Source organism: Oryctolagus cuniculus, chromosome 7, assembly GCF_964237555.1.
Source record: "Oryctolagus cuniculus chromosome 7, mOryCun1.1, whole genome shotgun sequence".
Taxonomy (NCBI): domain Eukaryota; kingdom Metazoa; phylum Chordata; class Mammalia; order Lagomorpha; family Leporidae; genus Oryctolagus; species Oryctolagus cuniculus.
This window is the reverse complement of record NC_091438.1, coordinates 121712797-121734945: the sequence shown is the minus strand read 5'-3', so window position 1 is coordinate 121734945 and position 22149 is coordinate 121712797. Positions and strand designations below refer to the sequence as shown.

Genomic DNA, 22149 nt, shown 5'->3' with positions numbered 1-22149 from the left:
AAGTTTATACTGATATCAACAATATATGAGTTCCTACAGTGGATCCCCCCCCCCATATAATTTCACCACAGTCTTATCAATATTAAGGTTATAACTTCAGTATTTTAATTTCTAACTAATTTAACTGCTTCAACACATTTCTCTCCAAATCAATAAAATGAGAACAAATGATTTTTTAAAAAAAGCATAAACTTGTGATCAAAGAGAATGCAAAGCAAAAGGTGTTAGTGGACCTGAACACATTTTTATTTTTCTAATCCAGTGTTTTCTAAATGCATTATTTGATAGGCAGAGAAAGAAAGAAACTGAGGGAGGAGGGAAAGAGAGAAAGAGAGCAAGCAAACTTGCATTCACTGGTTCAATCCCCAAACATCCACAACAGCTGAAACTGGGTCAATTTGAAGTCAAGAGCGAGTACCTCAATCCAAGACTCCCATGTGAGAGTCAGTAATCAATTACCTGAGCCATTACTACTGCCTCCCAAGGTCTGCATTAGTAGGAAGCTGGAGATAGGAGCAAGAGCTGGGTATCAAATCAGGTACTCTGATATGGGACAAGAGCATCTTAATTGGTGTCAACCAGTAGGTCAATGTCCGCCCCCTAGTGGACACATTTTAGAAGTGGGGGAACGTAGTGGAGTTGAGAAAGATTATGCTTAGGAAATTCCAGTGGGAAGCTATAAAACTAGTAATAATTCTTATTATTACAGTTGAATAGATATATAATTCTGGGGGTGGGCATTTGGCCTAGCAGTTAAGAGGTTGCTTAGGGTGTCCATGTCCCATATTGGAGTGTCTGGGTTTGATTGCTGGCATTAGCTCTTGACTACAGCTTTCTGCTAGTGTGAACTTTTGAAGGCAGCAGTGATGGCTCAAGCAATTGGATCCCTGCCACCCAGGTGGGAAACCTGGGTTGAGTTCCTGGCTTCAGGCTTTGGTGCCCAACACCAGACATTGAGGGCATCTGGGGAGTGAGCCAATGGATAGGAGTTCTCTTTATATATCTTTCTGCCTCTCAGATCATTCAATAAATAATGAAAAACCAAAAAGAAAACAGAAATATATAGTATAGTGATTTTTAGGGCTCAGCCATTGTTATAAGCATTTTACAAATAGGGGCTAATTTAATCCTCACAACATCCCTTGAGCTAGGTGCTATTATTTTCACCATTTTCCAAACAACGAGATTGAAGCATGAAGTCAAATAACTTGCCCAAATTCACACAGTCAAGCTTCAATCAGAAGCTAACCGGGTCCCAAGTCCCTTCCTTTAACTGCTGTACTGAATTACTTCTGAGAAAAGCTCAATGATTTGAAACACAGAGCACTGTGGAAGACGGGGATCAGATGTAGAGATTGGTTGAAAATCTGTATATGGAGAAGTTGGACCTACAGTTCCTTTCCCTGACTCCTGCCACCCTGGGTTAGAGATTTGATCCAGGGAAAATTACACACGAGGGACCAAAGCTCAGGGAGGATAGACAGCATAGTAGGGGGAGGGAAGAGCCAACTCAAAACAAAGAAGTGAAGGTCAACTAACTGAATGACAAGGCCTCTGGCCCCCTGTCCTACTAGACTGCACATTTGGGCAGCCCGGAAGTCATTCCTGCCTCTGCTACCCAAGGGAAAGCAGTAGAGAAACTGACCAGCCTCCAAAAGAAAGACAACAGAGACTGATATTTTGAGGTCTTCAGCAAAATGGTTATGTGTGAAGTTGCCAATCAGAAAGTCCCACCCATTTACCCAGAGCTTTCAAATAGCTTTTTAGTGCCTACAGCTAAATATTTAGGGCCAGAAAAAAAAATCACCAGATATTTGGAAAAAAAACTCCATAATGAGGGAAGCCAATGAAAAACAGAAAAATAGAACTCAAAGAAACTGATAAATTAGGGAACAGAAAACATTTTTCGGGCTGGCACTGTGGCGCAGTGGGTTAACGCCCTGGCCTGAAGTGCCAGCATCCCCTGTGGGCGCCGGTTCTAGCCCCAGCTGCTCCTCTTCCAATCCAGCTCTCTGCCATGCCCTGGGAGGGCAGTAGAGGATGGCCCAAGTCCTTGGGCCCCTGCACCCATGTGGGAGATCCGGAAGAAGCTCCTGACTCCTGACTTCGGATCAGCACAGCTCTGGCCATTGCAGCCATCTGGGAGTGAACCAGCAGATGGAAGACCTCTCTCTCTCTCTCTCTCTCTCTCTCTGCCTCTCCTCTCTCTGTGTAACTCTGACTTTCAAAAAAAAAAAATCTAAAAAAAATTTTTTTCGATGATATTCAATGTACTTAGAGAAATAAGAATACATATTCCATTCACGAAACAAGGCTAGTATGCTGCGACTGGCGTAGCAGTGCTACCTGAGACACCAGCATTCCATATCAGAGCTCTGGCTCGAGTTCCAGCTGCTGCACTTCCAATCCGGTTCCCTGCTGATGGCCTGGGAAAAGCAGTGAAAGACAGCCCAAGTGTCTGGGGCCCTGCCACCCATGTGGGAGCTGGGATGAAGCTCTTTGGCCTGGTCCAGAGCTAGCCATTGCAGGCATCCTGCAGATGAAAGATTTCTCTCTCTCTCTCTCTCTCTCTCTCTCTCTGTAACTCTTGTTTTCAAAGTAAATAAATCTTTTAAAAAAAATTGGTTGTTGAGAGAGAAAGTAGAGACAAAGAAAAGGAAATTATTAAGAAAGAATACAAGGAGCCGGCGCCGTGGCTCAATAGGCTAATCCTCCACCTTGCGGCGCCGGCACACCGGGTTCTAGTCCCGGTTGGGGCGCCGGATTCTGTCCCGGTTGCCGCTCTTCCAGGCCAGCTCTCTGCTATGGCCAGGGAGTGCAGTGGAAGATGGCCCAGGTGCTTGGGCCCTGCACCCCATGGGAGACCAGGAAAAGCACCTGGCTCCTGGCTCCTGCCATCGGATCAGCGTGGTGCGCCGGCTGCAGCGGCGGCCACTGGAGGGTGAACCAACGGCAAAGGAAGACCTTTCTCTCTCTGTCTCTCTCTCACTGTCCACTCCGCCTGTCAAAAAAAAAAATGATAAAAAGAAAGAATACAAGGAAAAAAATTCCAGAACTGAAGAATACATGTTTCCTGGCTTATCAAGGGCCCAACACAATTTTTTAAAAAAATTAAGTCATTAAGAACACTAGGAGAGACAGTGCTGTAGCATAGTGGGCTAAGCCGCCGCCTGCAGTGCTGGCATCCCATATGGGCGCTGGTTCGAGTCCTGGTTGCTCCACTTCCGATCCAGCTCTCTGCTATGGCCTGGGAAAGCAGTAGAAGATGGCCCAAGTCCTTGGGCCCCTGCACCCACGTGGGAGACCTGGAGGAAGCTCCTGGCTCCTGGCTTCAGATTGGCCCAGCTCCAACCATTGCGGCCACTTGGGGAGTGAACCAGCAGATGGAAGACCTCTCTCTCGCTCTCTCTCTCTCTCTGCCTGTGTAACTCTGTCATTCAAATAAATAAATCTTTAAAAAAAAAAAAAGTGCTGTGGTGTAGTGGGTTAAGCCACAGCCTGAAGTGCCGGCATCCCATCTGGGTGCCAATTTGAGTCCTGGCTGCTCCACTTCTCATCCAGCTCCCCATTAATGCACCTGGGAGAGCAGAAAGGATAGCCAAGTGCTTGGGCCCCTGCACCCATGTAGGAAACCTGAAAGAAGCTCCTGGCTCCTGGCCCAGCCCTTACCATTGAGGCCATTTGGGGAGTGAACCAAAAGATGGAAGAACTGTGTGTATGTGTGTGTGTGTCCCTGGTTCTCTCTCTGAAAATCTGCCTTTCAAATAAATAAAATAAATATAAAAAAAGAACACCCCCTCCCCCCAGCTATGGAGTATCCAAGAAAAAAGCACAGGTAGTCCACCAGAAAGTTAATTATGTGGGACTTGTCCTCACCCCTGTGAACAGACTGGCCCCAGAGGGGATATAGGCCATGCAGCAAATTCCTACTCTTAACAACCTTAAGACAGCTCCAGCTATTTCTCTAACAAGATACAGATCCCTAGATACAGAGAAATAGCTCCTACATCAGGCTCTCAAGAGCAAGCCAGAACAGGAACTCCTGCTTTGAGAAAGAACAAAATACTTCTCACCCAGTGAAAAGCTGCCTTGACTAGGACCACACTCCAGGGTTGCTAAACTAGTCCTTCCAAGCAGGCGGGCAGCTGTACAGGCCAACTGCTACTGAAGGAGCATCTGTGCCATCCTCCAAGAATGTTTTGGGTCACACTGGACAGGTACAATACCATATTCACAATGTCTTGGATGAGGTCAGACAACCCAGGATCAGGCCCAGCAGGGTTGGAATTTCTGGCCCAAAACTGAGTCATGGAAATGACTCTCCTTAGCCCTATGGCTCCCATACACTTACTGTTTCTCTTTATACCACCTGTCTTTGATGCCCTCATTTATTCTCTAACAGAACAGAAGCTGTTTAGCTCCGGATGGCTGAGAGACAGGGCTTCCAGCCTTTCCTCTGGGATCATGTGAGCGACCCTCTGGACTGCACAAGACAATCTTTTCCAAGGCCACCCTCAAACACCATTGGACAGACAGGCAGCAAGAGAATAACCAGTTCTCTACTCATATGCCGGCTAGAAGAAAACACAAGACAGATTTCTTTTTAGAAAACTTTTATTTAATAAATATAAATTTTGAAAGTACAACTTTTGGATTACAGCAGTTCCCCCGCCCCATAACCATCCTCCCACCTGCAAAATCCCCATCTCCTACTCCCTCTCCCATCCTATTCTTCATTAAGATTCATTTTTAATTATCTTTATATACAGAAGATCAACTCTATACTAAGTAAAGATTTCAACAGTTTGCACCCACAGACACACAAAGGATAAAGCACTGTTTGAAGACTAGTTTTACCGTTAATTCTCATAGTACAACACATTAAAGACTTAGATCCTACATGGGGAGCAAGTGCACAGTGACTCCTGTTGTTGATTTAACAATTGACACTCTTATTTATAACGAAAAGACAGATCTTAACCCGTGCTACTCCTATAAGGTCATGGGCTATTTCTCTTGAGGGGGAAATGTTAAGAGAGCTTGGTAGACATTAGCCTATGTATGTATCAGGGGCCAAAGAAAATGGGAAGTTATTGAAGAAAAATAGGAATTTTTATGGTTGAATGAGGGAAGAAATGTAGAAGCAAGCGTGACCAGCAATCACATACCTAAAGTATTGCTTTTGTTCAATAAACTTGTTAGGTGGGTCCTGGGGGCAGCAGAGGGAATCTCTCCCACCCTACACCAAGGGGCTATTAGTTCCACCATTGAGTTCTGGGAGGAATCTGATGGGTTCCACATCCAGAAACCTCTCCACCCAGTAATATCCCAGAAAGGGACATAAGACTTAATTTCTATAAAAACTCATCTGCATGCAGACTGGGCAGTCTCTTAGTCCTTTACTGAGATGCCTGCCTGGTCTGTCCAGTGTACTCTCTTCTTTACTTCTCTTCATTAAACTTTACTAGCATGCGTAATGCTACTATCTGTCTCACTCCTGAATTCTTTCTCCTGCAAAGACAAGGACCCCCAAGCAAAAAACAAAGTTCCACACAAATTGTTTTTCAACTTAGAATTCTATATCCAGAGAACAATCAATCATACATGAAAGTAAAATTAAAGCATATTGAAACTTGCAAAGTCTATAAAAAATTACCTCTTTTACCTCCATTTTTAGGAAGCTATTACAGAATGTGTGCCACCAAAATGAAAATAAACCAAACACAGATAAAGACACGGATTCATAAGACATGAAATATAATACAGGAGAGAGGCCAAGGGAATCCCCCAAAATGATGATAAAAGAACTTCTAGTACAACAACTGCTCAACACTTGTCAATATTGGAACCCAAGGGCTGGCACCGTGGCTCACTTGGTTAATCCTCTGCCTGCGGCGCCAGCATCTCATATGGGCCCGGGGTTCTAGTCCTGGTTGCTCCTCTTCCAGTCCAGCTCTCTGCTGTGGCCGAGAGGGCAGTGGAGGATGGCCCAAGTGCTTGGGCCCTGCACCCACATGGGAGACCAGGAAGAAGCACCTGGCTCCTGGCTTCAAATCAGCATAGCGCCAGCCATGGCAGCCATTTGGGAGGTGAACCTATGGAAGGAAGACCTTTCTCTCTGTCTCTCTCTCTCACTGTCTATAACTCTACCTGTCAAATAAATTTTTAAAAATAAATAAATAAATATTGGAACCCAAGGATGAAGAGTTCCAGGAGTTATATTTTCAGGAAAGTAAATAAAACTGATAAATTATCTGATATATTTGATCACATGGACAATAGCGACAGAGAATTGAGCAAATGAAAAATAGCATTAAGATTTCCAATAAGAAAAGCATGTAAAATAAAGGAAATATGATTATAGCACAGAGCTTACTTTAGCAATAAACAATGTTTACAATAACTCAGTAAATATTTAGTTAAAAATTACATTTTAACTACATAAGAGAGGGGAAATAAGAGTCTAGATTGATGAAGGGATGGGGCTGGAAGTCACAATTTTTCATCATAAGCCTTGTAATATTAACTGAGTTTTTAAACAATATATGCCTTTGATTTTTTAACTTTAAAATAATTTTAATGTTATATCAATTTTTATTTTTTCTTGAACATTAAATCACTTTAAATCACTTTTCATTTGAATTTCCTTAACTGAAGAGTTTTACCATGTATGCTGGCTATACATTACCTAACAAATTTTTTAAGACTTATTTTATATATTTGAAGGTGGAGTGACAGAGGGAGAGGGAAAGAGAGAGAGAGAGAGAGAGAGAGATCTTCCATCTGCTGTTTCTCTCCCCCCCAAATAGCTGCATTGGCCAAGGCTGGGGCAGACTGAAACCAGGGGCCTGGAACTCCATCCAGCTCTAGGGAGCTGGACCGGGAGTGGAGCTGGGACTGGAATGGTTACTCATATGGGATACTGGCATCACAGGCAGCAGCTTAACCCACTGCACTACAATACCAGCCCCTTAACATTTTATATCTGTAGCAGTGGAGGTAAATAAATGAGCAAAAGTGACCCTTGATCCTTATGTAATCAAGTATTATTAGACAGAAGATAAGTGCTACATTAGAGAAATATGGAGGGCGCCATGGGGGCAGAAAGAAAGGTGTATCTGACTTTGCCTTAAGAGAGGGAGATCTGAGTCCCTTCTAAAAGGAGGATAAGTTTAGCTTAACTTGCTAAACTCATCTCTGGAATGCTTTCTAGGGAAACGGGCTTCACGTGAAAAGGTTTGGAGGTACCAGCAACTTTGTCAAGCTGGGGAAGGCTAAAAGTAAGTAATGCGGGACTTCTGTTCAGTTTTGTTTGGGCTAGGCCACATTTTTGTGGGCTTCCACAGACATTTTAAAATCTCAGAGATATGTCTGTTCCTTTTTCTTTTTTAAAGAACATTATTTTTGCCGGCGCCGCGGCTCACTAGGCTAATCCTCCGCCTTGAGGCGCCGACACACCGGGTTCTAGTCCCGGTCCGGGCGCCGGATTCTGTCCCGGTTTCCCCCCTTCCAGGCCAGCTCTCTGCTGTGGCCCGGGAGTGCAGTGGAGGATGGCCCAGGTACTTGGGCCCTGCACCCCATGGGAGACCAGGATAAGTACCTGGCTTCTGCCATCGGATCAGCGTGGTGCACTGGCCACGGCGGCCATTGGAGGGTGAACCAACGGCAAAGGAAGACCTTTCTCTCTGTCTCTCTCTCTCACTGTCCACTCTGCCTGTCAAAAAAAAAAAAAAAAAATTAGAAAATTATTTTTCTTTATTTGAAAGGCAAAGTGACAAAGACAGAGATCTTCCATCCACTGGTTTACTCCCCAAATGCTCATGAAAGCGAGGAGCCTAGAACCCAATTGCATCTCCCATGTGGGAGTCAGAAACCCAGCTATTTGAGCCATCATATGCTGTCCTCAGGGTGTTCTTAGCAGGAAACTAGAATTGGAAGCAGAGGCAGGACTGGAACCCAGGGACATTGATACAGGATATGGGTGTCCCAAGCAGTGTGTTAACTGCTACACCAAATGTCCACCCCAATGTATCTGTTTGTAAAATGCAAGTGGGGTCCTGGATTTGAGGTAGAAATCATACAAACAATTGTAGACGGTGCAGCGTCACGGATGAGAAGGTCAAGAAAGCATGAAAGCACTCAGCTCTTCTGGTATGGGTATCCTCTAATGGCCTCGGTGTATCTAACTTGCCCTGTGAGGCCTGCTGACTTTCCAAATGAAAAAAATGAGCATTTTATCCAAATCTCTCCAACCAAAAAAAAAAAAAAGCGACATTTAACCATCTTTCCACATTCAGTAACAGAATGCCTAGGATTAAGTCCTGCCCCTGCTAATGTGCCTGGGAGGCAGCAGATGATGGCTCAAGTACTTGGGTTTCTGCCACCCATGTGGGAGACCCAGATGGTTTCAGACTGGCTTCAATCTGGACAAGCCCTGGCTGTTTTTAGGCATTTGGAAAGTGAACTGGCAGATAGAAGAAACCCCTCTCTCTCTCTGTCTCTCTCTCTGCTCCCAACCTCTGTCACTCTACCTTTCAAAAAATAAATAAATAAAATTAAAATACAATAGAATACTATGTCCTGTAGGAAACAGATACTAGCAATGAAAGTAAGCACCAATCCATGGACCTCTTGGTCCCCTTACCTGCATCCTCACTGCTGCCTCCTAGCTAAGGCCTAACTAGCTTCTCTTTGCCTCAAGTCTCTTTCATTCAAAATCACTTTCCCTGCTACCGGATTGTGCTCTCTGAAACAAAGACCTAATCAAGTCACTCCCCAAATTTAAAAACACAGAGGAAAAAAAAGAAAAACTTGAAGAACAACCTAAGTGGCTATCCATAGCCCGCTGGATCAAGTCCCCACTCATTCACATAGCGTGCCATTCAAGGTCCTCCATTAGCTACATTTCTGGCACCCTCTTCTTACCATTCTCCCTCCACCTCCCAACACGCGCGCACGCACACACACACACACACACACACACCGTTCTTTCTTTAAATTTATTTCCCTGAATGTTAGAACACAGTAAACTTTTTTGTAAAAATAAAATTATGTATTTGAAAGGCAAAATTACAGAGAGAAAAGAAGATGAAGAGGAAGAGAGAGAGAGAGACAGACAGACAGACAGTTCGCTCCCCCAAATGGCTGCAATGGCCAGGGCTGGGTCAGGCTGAAGCCAGGAGCTAGGAACTCCATTGAGATCTCCCATGTGGGTGGCAGGGGCTCAAACACTTGGGCCATATTCTGCTGCTTTCCCAGGCATATTAGCAGGGATTAGAAGTGGAGCAGCCGAGACTTGAACTGGCACCCATATGGGATGCTGACATCGTAGGCTTCGTAGGCTTAATCCACTGTACCACACTGCAGCAGTACACAGTAAACTCTCATGTCTTTTTTGTTGTTGTTTTATTGGTGTGTTTTTTATTAATGTTCATGTTATCAAACATTTCCACATGTTTTTCTTTTAAGATTTATTTTTATTTTTAAAATTTATTTGAAAAGCAGAGTGACAGAAAAAGAGATATTCGATTGGGTGGTTCACTCCCCAGATGACCACAGGGGCCAGGGCTGAGCCGGAGCCAGGAACTCCATCCTGGTCTTCCTGGCGGGCCATCCTCTGCTGCCTTCCCAGATGCAAGGAGCACCCAGGACTTGAACCAGAGCTCTGATACAGGGTGCTGGTACTGCAGGCAGCAACTTAAACTGCTGCATCACAGCGCTGGCCCCTGCATATGTTTTTCTCTCTTAAATGCCCTTGTCCTACAAATCTTCTCCCTTTAAAACGCAGTTGAATTGTCTTTGCTTAGAGTTAAAAGCACAGTGTTTGGTCCAGCTGGGTCAAATCCAGGTTTACTGAAAATGTGCCCTTGAGCAAGTTACCTGCACTCTTAAGTTTTCCCACTAATAAAATCCTATTTCATGGGATCAGTCTGAGACATAAATAATACCTGAAAAATACTGACAATAATGTCAGGTATCTACTTAAAGCTCAATGAATGTTAGCTCTGGTTTAAAATAATAATAAATAGATGAAAATGTCCTGTTTTCTGAAAAGCTTTTCTCATTTCTCCAAGGAAAATTAATCTCTTATACTGCAGTGCATTTGTAGTGTTATATTGATTATGACATTTACTTTCACATTTCTTTGCTTTCCACAATTTCTGGCAATATAATGTGTTCAAAAAATTTTTTTAAAGATTTATTTATTTCAAAGGCAGAGTTACAGAGAGGAAGAGAGAGAGAGAAAGAGAGATATCTTTCCATCCTCTGGTTCACTCCCCAAATGGCTGCAACAGCCAAGGCTGGGCCAATCCGAAGCCAGGAACCAGGAGCTTCTTCTAGGTCTCCTATGTGGGTGCAGGGGCCCAAAGATTTGGATCATCTTCTGTTGCTTTCCCAGGTCATAGCAGAGAGCTGGCTTGGAAGTGAAGCAGCCGGGACTCGAACTGGTGAGCATGAGATGCTGAAGCTACAAGTGTCAGCTTTACCTGCTATGCTACAGTGCTAGCCCCTTCATAATATTTTTTAAATGAAGTAATATTTACCCTTGAAGTCTTTTTTTCTAAAAAAAGATTATTTATTTGAAAGTCAGAGTTACATAGAGAAAGGAGAGGCAGAGAGAGACAGAGAAGTCTTCCATCTGCTGGTTCACTCTCCAGTTGGCCGCAACTGCCAGAGCCACGCCGATCCGAAGCCAGGAGCCAGGAGCTTCTCTCTGGTCTTCCATGTGGGTGCAGGAACCCAAGGACTTGCGTCATCTTCTACTGCCATAGCAGAGAGCTGAATCAGAAGAGGAGCATCCGGGACTTGAACTGGCACCCATATGGGATGCCAGCACTACAGACAACAGCTTTACCCTCTATGCCACAGCACTGTCCTCTCCCCTGCCCCGAAGTTTTTTAAAACACAGTTTCTTTTCTTTTCTTTTTTATTTATTTATTTTTTGACAGGCAGAGTTAGACAGCAAGAGAGAGAGACAAAGAGAAAGGTCTTCCTTCCATTGGTTCACCCCCCAAATGGTCGCTACAGCTGGGGTGCTGCGCCGATCTGAAGCCAGGAGCCAGGTGCTTCCTCCTGGTCTCCCATGCAGGTGCAGGTCCCAGGCACTTGGGCCATCCTCCACTGCCTTCCCGGGCCACAGCAGAGAGCTGGAATAGAAGAGAAGCAACCAGGACAGAATCCAGCGCCCCAACTGGGACTAGAACCTAGAGTGCCAGCGCTGCAGGCAGAGGATTAGCCAAGTGAGCTGCGGCGCCGGCCTAAAACATAGTTTCAAAACTACTAGACATAGATTCAAATTCTGCATAAGCTACCCACTAGTTATGTGCTCTTGGACGGCTGACAAAACCTGTCTGGAACTTCATTTTCATTTTGACAAAAAGGATAATGTCACTTATCTGATTGAAGATCTAGTGATAATTTTGTGATCAGTGTCTCATGTTCTGCAGATACAGCCTGAGACATTTGGCCAGGGATGGAAATCTCTACAAACTGGCCTTGTCTACGTTTCTAACTTCATCTCTCCCATCCTCTCCCTCTTTTTCAAAATATTTATTTATTTACTTATTTGAGAGGTAGAATGACAGTGACAGGGGAAGAGAGAGAGAGAGAGCGCGCTTCCATCTGCTGATCCACCTCCCAAATGACAGCAACCACTGGGACTGGGCCAGACCAAAGCCAGGAGCCTAGAACTCCATCCAGGTCTCCCACATGACACAGGCCCAAGCACTTGGGTCATCTTCTGCTGCTTTCCCAGGCACCTTAGCAGGAAGCTGGATTGGAAGTGGAGCAGTGAGCTCATATGGGATGTGGATATTACAGACGAAAGCTTAACCTGCTGTGCCACAATGCCAGCCCAACCCCTCCTTCTCTCTTGAACTTGCTACTTCAACAGTTCTGAGATGACTACAATTTCCTAAACTTTACAGACCTTTGAGTGTTTGCACATACAAAGGAGTTTCAAAATTTTCACGGAAATAGAAATGAAAGATAGTGCAAAGCCTTCATAATTTTTTTTAAGACAGAGAAATATCTTCTATCGATTGGTTTGCTACCCAAATGCTGCAACAGTCGGGGCAGGGCCAGGCTGAAGGTAGGAGCAAAGCACTCTATCCTGGTCTCTCACATGGGTGGCAGGGACCCAAGTGTAGGGGCCATCATCCGCTTCCTCCTTGAGTGTATGCTAGCAGGAAGCTGTATTGAAAGCAGAGGAGTTGGGGCCATCACTGTGGTGAAGCGGGTTAACGCCCTGGCCTGAAGCGCTGGCATCCCATATGGGCGTGGGTTCAAGTCCCCGCTGCTCCACTTCCTATCTAGCTCTCTGCTATGGCCTGAGAAAGCAGTAGAAGATGGCCCAAGACCTTGGGCCCCTGCACCCGCGTGGGAGACCCGGAAGAAGATCCTGGCTCCTGGCTCCTGGCTCCTGCTTCGGATCGGTGCAATTCTGGCCATTGCGGCCAATTGGGGAGTGAACCATCGGATGGAAGACCTCTTTCTCTCTGCCTCTCCTCTCTGTGTAACTCTGACTTTCAAATAAAATGAATAAATCTTTAAAAAAAAAAAAAGCAGAGGAGTCAGGACTTGAACCAAGCACTCCAACATGTGATATAAGCATTCCAAGCAGCCCCTCAACCTGCTGAGCCACAATACTTACTCTTCCGTGAACTTTTCTGTAGCTCCTTCATACTATTCATTCTGCATGGTGTGTCCCTCCCTTCTTTTCTACTTATTCAGCTCTCATTCATCTTCAAAACTCATTGAAATATTTGAGAACCTGATTATACTGGTATATGTTCTGTGTGCTGTGAAAAACAGCCTCACCTGTCTATTCAAAAGACGGACCTGGACTCAGGACTCAGCAGTGAAAGCGAGACTTTATGAATAGTCTGGCAAGATCAGGCATCTGGTAGGTACGCAGGCATCCTTGGGGCAGTTTACAACAAGCTATTTATTCTCTAAGATGCAGGTCCCGCCCCCAGTTGACTGAGTACTGTTGGGTTACAATCATCCTGGCATTTGCTTCAGCTGTTTTTGGCCGCGCCTAACATCCTGTTTGCCTAAGAACTTTCCAGATGCATTAACCTAGCTGTTATGCTAGCTAGCTACGTATAACTTTGCACAAATCTGCAAGCTGTTATGCTAGTTACTTGTCTACTCAGAGCTAAATACCTTGCTTTGAAAATGAGCCAAAGGTCTTTAGTTCTCACTTGTGCCTCTAGTCATCCAATAATGTCTAGATGCCATCTGAAGTGGTCCAAACTTCCTCAACTGCAGTTTGCATTGTAACTAAAAAACCAGAGCTGTAAAATCCCTTTACCTAACCTAGGTTAACACTACAAAAGCTAGGAAAATAGTTCTAGAGGTAGCCCAACAGTCATGAAGTATCAAAGTTATCCACTGCTGTGAAACAAACTACCCCAAAGCTTGCTGTTGGCTTAGGCCAACAAGCATTTTATTATATGTCACAGTTTTGTGAGTCAAGAGTTCAGTCAGACCTGGGCTAGTCACTTTTTCTGCTCCAGCTGAGGTCAATGGGGGTCACCCAATGGTATTCATCTGGCTCCACTCGCCTGCCCTGAGTCCTGGTAGGAAGGACTGCAAAGCTGACTTTTGGGGGAGCCTTCCTCCCTCCCCATGTAGTTTCACTGTGTTCTCCCTAGCAGAGTAAATGGTAGCTCAGGACTCCAAGAGACAGTGTTCAGGAAGTAGACATTACCAGTCTATTATTTACTTGGAAAGTAGTACAGTGTCATTTCTATAGCATTGTTTTGTCAACGATTTCTTTCTTTCTTTATTTGGAAGGCAGAGTTACAGAGAGGCAGAGGCAGAGAGAGAGAGAGAGAAAGAATGAGGCCTTATATCTGCTGGTTCACTCCCCAGATGGCCAGCTGGAGCTAGACTGATCCGAATCCAGAAGCCATGAGATTCTTCTGGGCCTCCCAAGTGAGTACAGGCCATCTTCCACTGCTTTCCCAGGCCACAGCAGAGAGCTGGATCCGTAGTGGAGCAACCGAGACTCGAACCATTGCCCATATGGGATGCTGGCACCACAGGTGGCGGCTTTACCCTCTGTGCCACAGTGCTGGCTCCCTCTATAGCATTTATTGGTCAAAGCACTCACAGAGCCCATCCAGACTCAAGGGAAATAGACAGAGACCCCACCTGTCAATGGTAGGAATATCAAAGAATTTCTAGCCATCTTTAGACTGCCACAGATTTAGAATGCCCTCTGGCCATAGATTATTTACATTCCTTCCATATGCAAAGACACATCTTCAAAGAACCTACCAGCACAACTCATCCCATTACACCATCAGACTCAGGATCCATACCTATCATTTTATCATCTGAATGGGTGTGGATGTAGTTCCTAGGGTGTAGCTTCTTGAGTATCCTTCCTTTCAGCCTGGAGACCTGTGAACTAAAGAGATAGTTTTCAGCCCTTACACACTCATCTACAGTGAGACAGGCTTAAGATAACTGCAATAGACACTCCTATTCAACAAGGGTGGTGATGGAGAACAATGGCACACAGCAGTCACTGGTGCCTAGAAATTCTGAAATCCAGCAAGGCACATGTTGCTGGTTTCTTAATAAAGACTTAGTCCTTCTCCATCAAAATGATTCTCTGCGACTTTTGATTCTGCCCTCACTCATCCCTCCTTTTCCCTATTAGTCCATTTTATTTATTTATTTATTTATTTGTTTGTTTATTTATTTTGAGAGGCAGAGTGGACAGTGAGAGAGAGAGACAGAGAGAAAGGTCTTCCTTTGCCATTGGTTCACCCTCCAATGGCTGCCGCGGCCGGCGCGCTGTGGCCAGTGCACCGCACTGATCCGAAGGCAAGAGCCAGGTACTTCTCCTGGTCTCCCATGGGGTGCAGGGCCCAAGTACTTGGGCCATCCTCCACTGCACTCCCTGGCCACAGCAGAGAGCTGGCCTGGAAGAGGGGCAACCGGGACAGAATCCGGCGCCCCGACCGGAACTAGAACCCGGTGTGCTGGCGCCGCAAGGCGGAGGATTAGCCTAGTGAGCCGCGGCGCCGGCTTATGAGTCCATTTTTGTAGTTGAATACTTTCCTCAGCCTGCTTCCTGCTCAAAGGAGGTTGGAAGTCCAGAGATTTCTATTTTGGATTGTCTTTGTCAGCTTGGGACCAAACTAAGGACATATTTTAAAAATTGGGGGAGTTTCCTATGTATCAAGTTACACTCCACTCTGTTAGCAAAAAGCCACACCCACAGATCTGTTCAGATAGCCCTTCTCTACCTCAGGTGCCCTGTGAAGTTCTGGGGAAGCACACCCAGGGTTACGAGAAACTCTGTGTGGCAAAGAGGCCTTATGAGATCTGCCACGTGGGTGGCAGGCACCCAAGCACTTGGGCCATCTTCTACTGCTTTTCCCAGGCTATTAGCAAGGAACTGGATTGGAAGTGGGACTCGAACCGGCACCCATTTGGGATGCTGGTATTGCACATGGCAGCTTTACCCATTATGCCACAACAAAAATCCCTAGAGTTTTTTTTTTCTATTTTTAAATTTTTATAACGCTTACTTTTTAAAACTTTCCGGCTCCCTACTAATGCACCTAGGAAGGCAACGGAAGACGGCCCAAGTGCTTGGATTCCTGCCACACACTTGGGAGACCCCTGGCGTCAGCCTTGTCCAACCCTTGCCATTGAGTCTATTTGGGGAGTGAACCAGCAGATGGAAGATCTCTTTCTCTCTGTCTCTCTCTCTCTGTAACTCTGACTTTCAAATAAATAAGTAAAAAGAATCTTTAAAAAAAAAAACAATGAGTGAAAAAAACCAGATACTTTTTCATTAAAAACAAAGACATAAACACACACATTAGCCTAGGCCTTCACAGAGTCAGGCTCACTTCCTCAGAAGCCACTCAGGAGCTCCTCAGTGTCGTCCTCACCCACACCCAGGTTAAAGCTGTCTGGCCTCTCAGCCCAGGCCTGACTGATCTTTGCCACCTCCTCATCACTGGTAATCACTGTGAAATCATGGACAGGCCTCCTCAGTGTCTTCTTCCTGGTGGCATCCATACACGCCTTGGTGATACCACCTCAAGCCCCAGCAAGTTTCTTGATGCAGTCATAGATGCTAAAATCCTTCCAGAATTGCATCAGTGTCTTACTCAGTTGCAGCAAAGTCTGGGCAAAGATCCTCTTCAGGTGGTAGCCCATAAAAGCTGTGATACAGCGGCAGTGTTCGATTTTATATATATATATATATTTTTTTTTTTTTTTAAAGACTTCTTTACTTAGTTGAAAGGCAGAATCAGAGAGAAGGAGAGAGAGAGAGAGAGATACTGTTCTTCCATCCACTGATTCACTCCCTAAATGACCACAAAGGCCAAGCCACAAAGGCCAGGGCTGGGCCAGGCCAAAGCCAGGAAGGAGCCCAAAACTCCATCCAAGTCTCCCATGTGGGTGAGAGGGGCCCTAGTACTCGGGCCATCTTCTGCCACCTCCCCAGGTGCACTTTCTTTTTTTTTAAGATTTATTTTATTTATTTGAAAGACAGAATTACAGAGAGAGGTAGAGACAGAGAGAGAAGTCTTCCACCTGCTGGTTCACTCCCCTGATGGCCGCAAAGGCCGGAGCTGAGCCAATCCAAAGCCAGGAGCCAGGAGCTTCTTCTGAGTCTTCCACTTGGGTACAGGGGCCCAAGGACTTGGACCATCTTCTATTGCTTCCCCAGGCCATAGCAGAGAGCTGAATCAGAAGTGGAGCAGCTGGGACTTGAACCGGCATCCATATGGGATGCCGGCACTTCAGGCCAGGGTGTTAACCCACTGCGCCACAGTGCTGGCTCCAAGGGAACAGGTATTTCAATGTTGTCTCTTAACTTGGGCCATAGCACTGGCCTCAGAGGAACATGCAACAGTCACTCTTTCACCAGACACAGGTGTCCGAAGCAGAGATGGTTTTATATATATATATACACACACACATATATATACACATATACACACACACACACATGCATGGGAGCAAAAATACGAAAACAGTAGAATCAGGATAAAGATCTGAATTTATTTCTGCTAATTTTCTGTTCACCTGTTCTCCATCAATAAGGAGGAAGAATCCAATCCACTACTGGGCCTCAAATATTTCTCTCATCGTCTGGAAAATGCCTATTAGTTTTAGACTCAGAAACATTATCATTTCTTTTCATATGGTACTACAGGACAATGCTATATACCTGTGGGGAAAAAGTATGAAAAATAAAATTTTTAAGAAAAAAATATATGGGGCCAGTGCAGTGGTGTTAGCAGCTAAAGCCACTGCCTGCAGTGCTGGTATCCCATATGGGTGCTGGTTCAAGTCCTGGCTGCTCCACTTCTGATCCAGCTCTCTGCTATGGCCTGGGATAGCAGTAGAAGATGGTCCAAGTCCTTGGGCCCCTGCACCTGCGTGGGAGTCCCAAAAGAGGCTGCTGGCTCCTGGCTTCAGATCGGCGCAGCTCCAGCCATTGCAGCCAACTGGGGAGTGAACATCAATGGAAGACCTCTCTCTCTCTGCCTCTCCTCTCTCTGTGTAACTCTTTCAAGTAGATAAATAAATCTTGACAGGAAGGAAGAGAGAGAGAGAGGAAAGAAAGAAAGAAAGAAAGAAAGAAAGAAAGAAAGAAAGAAAGAAAGAAAGAAAGAAAGAAAGAAAGAAAGAAAGGGAGAGAAAACATTAAAGGAGAGAAGGGGCTCAGAGGGAGCCATCTGTTTACTTCCCAACTGGACTTTGGGCTCCATAATTAGCAAACCGGTGTGATAGTTTCCCTAGTACTTAGGATAGGGTCTAGCACAAAATAAATAAATAAAATAAATCAGCAAATGGCGGATAACATAAAGAGTCCGGATCCTCTTCTCATTGAGTGAATGATGCTCAGGAGAACCACACGCATCCCTCTTGTTTCCTTCCTTGCACAGCTTGTTTGAGCTGTTCATTCACTCAAGCAAGGAGCAGGCTACGCTTCCTTAGGCAGAGCGCCGGGGCTTGCACAGAGGAGGGGCGGATGATTCAGCGTGGTCAGCTGCGACAGAGAAAAGCTCAGGGTCTAAAAGCCGAGAGGAGGTGAAACCCAGAGTGGACTCAGGAGAGGCTTTCCAGGGGAAATGGAGTTGAGTCCTGGGAGTCAAGTGGGAATAATGATTAGCCCGGTGAGAGGCAGAAGGTCAGAAGCGGGGAGAAGTAGGTTTTTGCCAGAGAAACAATATGGGCAAAACCCCCAGCTAGAGGCAACAGTCCCTGAGGTATCCAGAAGTACTTGTGGGGACCAGCGCCATGATGTAGAAGGTTAAGCCTCTGCCTTCAGTGTCGGCATCCCATATGGGTGCCGCTTAGAGTCTGGGTTGCTGTGATCCAGCTCCCTGCTAACGCTCCTGGGCAGGCAGCAGAAGATGCCCCCAAGTCCTTGGGTCCCTGTACCCACGTGGGAGACCTGGAAAAAGCTCCTGGCTCCTGGCTTTGGCCTGGCCCAGCCCAGGCTGTTGTGGCCATCTGGGGAGTGAATCAGCAGATGGAAGATCTCTCTCTCTCTCTCTCTGCCTCTCTCTCTCTCTCTCTAACTATGCCTTTCAAATAGATAAAATTTTTAAAGTACTTTGGAAAGCTTGGAATTTACAGTTTCTGAAGGATGGGACTATGCTTGGAGAGGCAGTCGGATTTGAAAGTTATTTATTTAAAGATTGCTTTAAGGACAATATTAGGAACCCTTTGGAGGTTTTAAACAGGAGAACGACTTCACTCTATTTACATTTAAAAAAGATAAGTCTGTCAACTGTGCAAATAATGGATTGGATGGGGGGGGGCAATAATGAATACAAGAACAGCTGAGTCTATTGCAGGAGCCTGGGCAAGAGATGACCATGGTGGTTGGGAATGTAAGGAAATGGAACACTCTGGGAAAAGAAATGGGAGAAGGAGCTCCCTGGCTGTGATGCAGGACAGGAAAGTGATTGAGATCGGGAGGGTTCATTACTGAGATTGGACTTTATTCCGAAGGGAAAAGTGGGAAGCCCTTTAACATTTTAACAACGGTACGATGATCCATCCACTCAGATATGGGTATATAAATAGATCCCTTAGCAGAGGGTGGTGAGAACACTGTCAGAAGAGTGTACAGGTAAGAGCTGCGACGTCGACGGCGCGGGAGCCGTGTCCGCAGGGAAGCGCGGGAAACCAGAGGCTTCCGAGCGAGCCGGGCGAGGAGCCAAACTGTCAGGGACAGAAGCAGAAACTGACGCAGCCCCAGGAACAGCTGCTAGAGGAGGGCGGGGCCAGCCGCGCCGCGAGAGCCGCCTTCGCCTCCTGGCGCCGGGGGCGGGCCCAGGGCACGCACGGCGGGATGACGCAGGGCCCCAGCCGGCCTCGTTCTGGCCGCCGCCGCCGCGCTGAGGCGGACTAGGATGAGGCCCGCGGCCGCGGCGCGGTTGCCGGCGGGGGCAGCAGCAGCAGCTGAGGCAGCAGCTGAGGCAGCCGCGACGGCCGCGCCCCCCGCTCCTGACCTGGATTAAGCCCAGCAGCCCCGTGGCCGCCGCCGCCCCGCGGGGGGGCGGGGTGGGGAAGTGCTTCGTCTCCCCGCCCCCCCCGCGTCGCGGCTTCGCCGGAGGCAACCGTCTCGACCCCAGCCGAGCCCGCGGCCCAGCCCTGAGCCCCCACCCCCGGGGGCTGGCATGAGCTGCCCCTCGGCGGCGCCGGGGGGCGGGGGAGCCGCCGCCGCCTGAGCTCCGGCCCGTCGCTCGACCCCACCTCGCCGACCGAGGCTGACCGCGGAGCGTGCGAACGACCCCGCCACTGCTTTCTTCCTACCCCAGCTCGCACACACCCGCCCCGGAAGATGGGGAACTGCCTCAAGTCCCCCACCTCGGATGACATCTCTCTGCTTCACGAGTCTCAGTCCGACCGCGCTAGCTTTGGCGAGGGGACGGAGCCGGATCAGGAGCCGCCGCCGCCATATCAGGTAGGGGAGGGTGTGTGTTGGGGAGGAGGGGTGCGAGTACTTGCAGCTCGGGCAGAGATGGAGGGGCTTCTCCGCCGTCTCTGCCCCCGGCCCCGCGGAGGCCTGCCCAGGGGGCGTTGACCCCCGTAGGGCTGGCTGAGGGCTTCTCCCAGTCCGAGAATAGAGGTGCTCCTTCCCCTTCCCTCGGGCGCGCCGTGCAGGGTACTCCCTGCCCTTGAGTTGTGGGATGAGGGGTATGGGATCGTAGCCCCTTGGCCAGTGTCTGGTGGTTCGCTTGTGAAGTTTGGGAGTGACATTATTTTCCTGCCTTTATGCCTACATCGTATGATTTTTCTCATCGCACCGCCAGCTGGATTATGGGTCGGGGAGAAGTGGCTGCCCCCACCCACTCCATTTATATTTTCATGTGATCCCCCCCCCCCCCCGTCTTTGTTAATTGGATCTGGTAGGTGTTCATTTCTTAAGAGCCGGCTCTCCAAGTGGCAGTTTTAGCCCCAGCGACTATTATAAATTTGTTTATACACACACACATTTTTACCCCCTCCGCCTTTGCTCCACCCTTATGACATACCTTTTAAATGTGCTGACTTAATAAAACTTGATTATCTTGAACTTTGAAAACCTTGAAACCTGACTTGGGAATTGCCTTGCGTTACATATGGTCCTCCTTATATCAAAGACTCCTAAATAGGCTTCATTGCTTTTTGTACAACCATTAGTCTCAGTTGTGTTACAGAATTAGTGAGAAGGTTAGGAGCTCTGGAAAACTCAATAGATACACACATGTTATAATTCATAATACATACAAAAACTTTTCCTCTGTTTTCCTAGGTTTAAATGATACTGAGTAAAAACTTTTTTTTCCAGAAAGGTTTGAATGGTAGTCCTTAATGTTTTTTCCTGAAGGGAGTTTAGCTTTCTAATTGGGCAGTCGCCTTTGTTGTTTCATGTGATGACATCATTATCTAGTGTTTTCTTTTGTCTTACCTGTGTAAACCAGTGTCTCATCACACCAGAAAAACCTGATCACATACATATGCTAATTTTCTGACTAAAACCCTGTGGGGGCCTTTCATGGATACTAACGAAGTCCAGTCTTCCTTGTGGCAAAGTCCAGTCTTCCTTGTGGCATACAGAAAACCTCATGACACCTCTTACATTCTGTATTCCAGACTGTCAAATACTGGCTGTTCACACCTCTGCCTTTGCTCCAGTTGCTCTCTTCTTGGAGCCCTTCCCCCAAGGTCGGCCAGGTGGACATCTAATCCACTTTAAGGACTCAGCTGTCAGATCTGAAGTTGTGCAGTTCCTCTCTTTCCTCCCCATCCCTCATCTGCATCCAAGGGAATGAACCAAGAGCTATAAACACTTTAGTGTGACATCTTTGTGTAGGTGGATGTATATCTCACCCTGAGGTGTTCCCTCCTCCCTAAATTTACATTGCATGAAGGTAGGGACTATGCGATTCCAGTTTGCTGTTATATCCATTTACACACTTGGTATCTCTTAGGGTGTGTAAATTGTCACAGGGGTGGTAGTCTCTTTAAATCCAAGCTGAATCTGAATGTTGGTCCAAGTATCTTTGAAGCAAGTAAACAGTTTATATTTCATTCTTTGTCCCCTGCCCCCATATAGACTATGCAACAAATCTGCTTATTTTAGTTTCATGAACAATTTTTAGGCAAATTTTTTATTTCAAAATCTGCTGTGCTCCCTAATCCCTTTCCAAGCAAACTGAATTATTTTTGACTTGTTGCTATCTTTCTCCTATCCTGATGATAATTGTAGTGTTAAATAACTTTAGAATTTATGGGAAGTATATTTGCCCTTTCCAAAAGGACTAGATGGTAATGAGAGCTTTTTGGTATCATGAGCGTTTTTTTGGAAATGTGTTATTTTTGACAGTGGATGTTTTTGTGGTTGCCCTTTCCTGAAGTGAATGACCCATATACTGATGTAAATTTAGTATCATTTGGAAGAAAATAATTACTTTAAAAGATGGAAACAAAAAACTTAAAATTGTCCACCTAAAGAAAGATTTTTTGGAACAGTTAATTTAAGTGATCTCAAAAAACATCAATCCAAGGTAAATGATTTATAATATTTTCATTTGATAAAAGTGACTTTTTTCAAGAGACAGTATGTAATTAAGGACTGTGGTAACATTGGCTCATTGCTTCAGA

General features: G+C 46.2%; 1 protein-coding gene across 1 annotated transcript in view; it reads left to right on the top strand.

The window, feature by feature from the left end:
• Positions 1–19340: 19340 nt before the first annotated feature.
• The window catches only part of RNF11 (ring finger protein 11), a 48545-nt gene continuing 45736 nt past the window's right edge, over positions 19341–22149 (top strand). Inside the window, exon 1 of the mRNA XM_008265267.4 lies at positions 19341–19966. Coding sequence (XP_008263489.1) covers positions 19844–19966 — 123 coding nt within the window. The 5' untranslated portion in view covers positions 19341–19843. The remainder of the gene's footprint in view (positions 19967–22149) is intronic.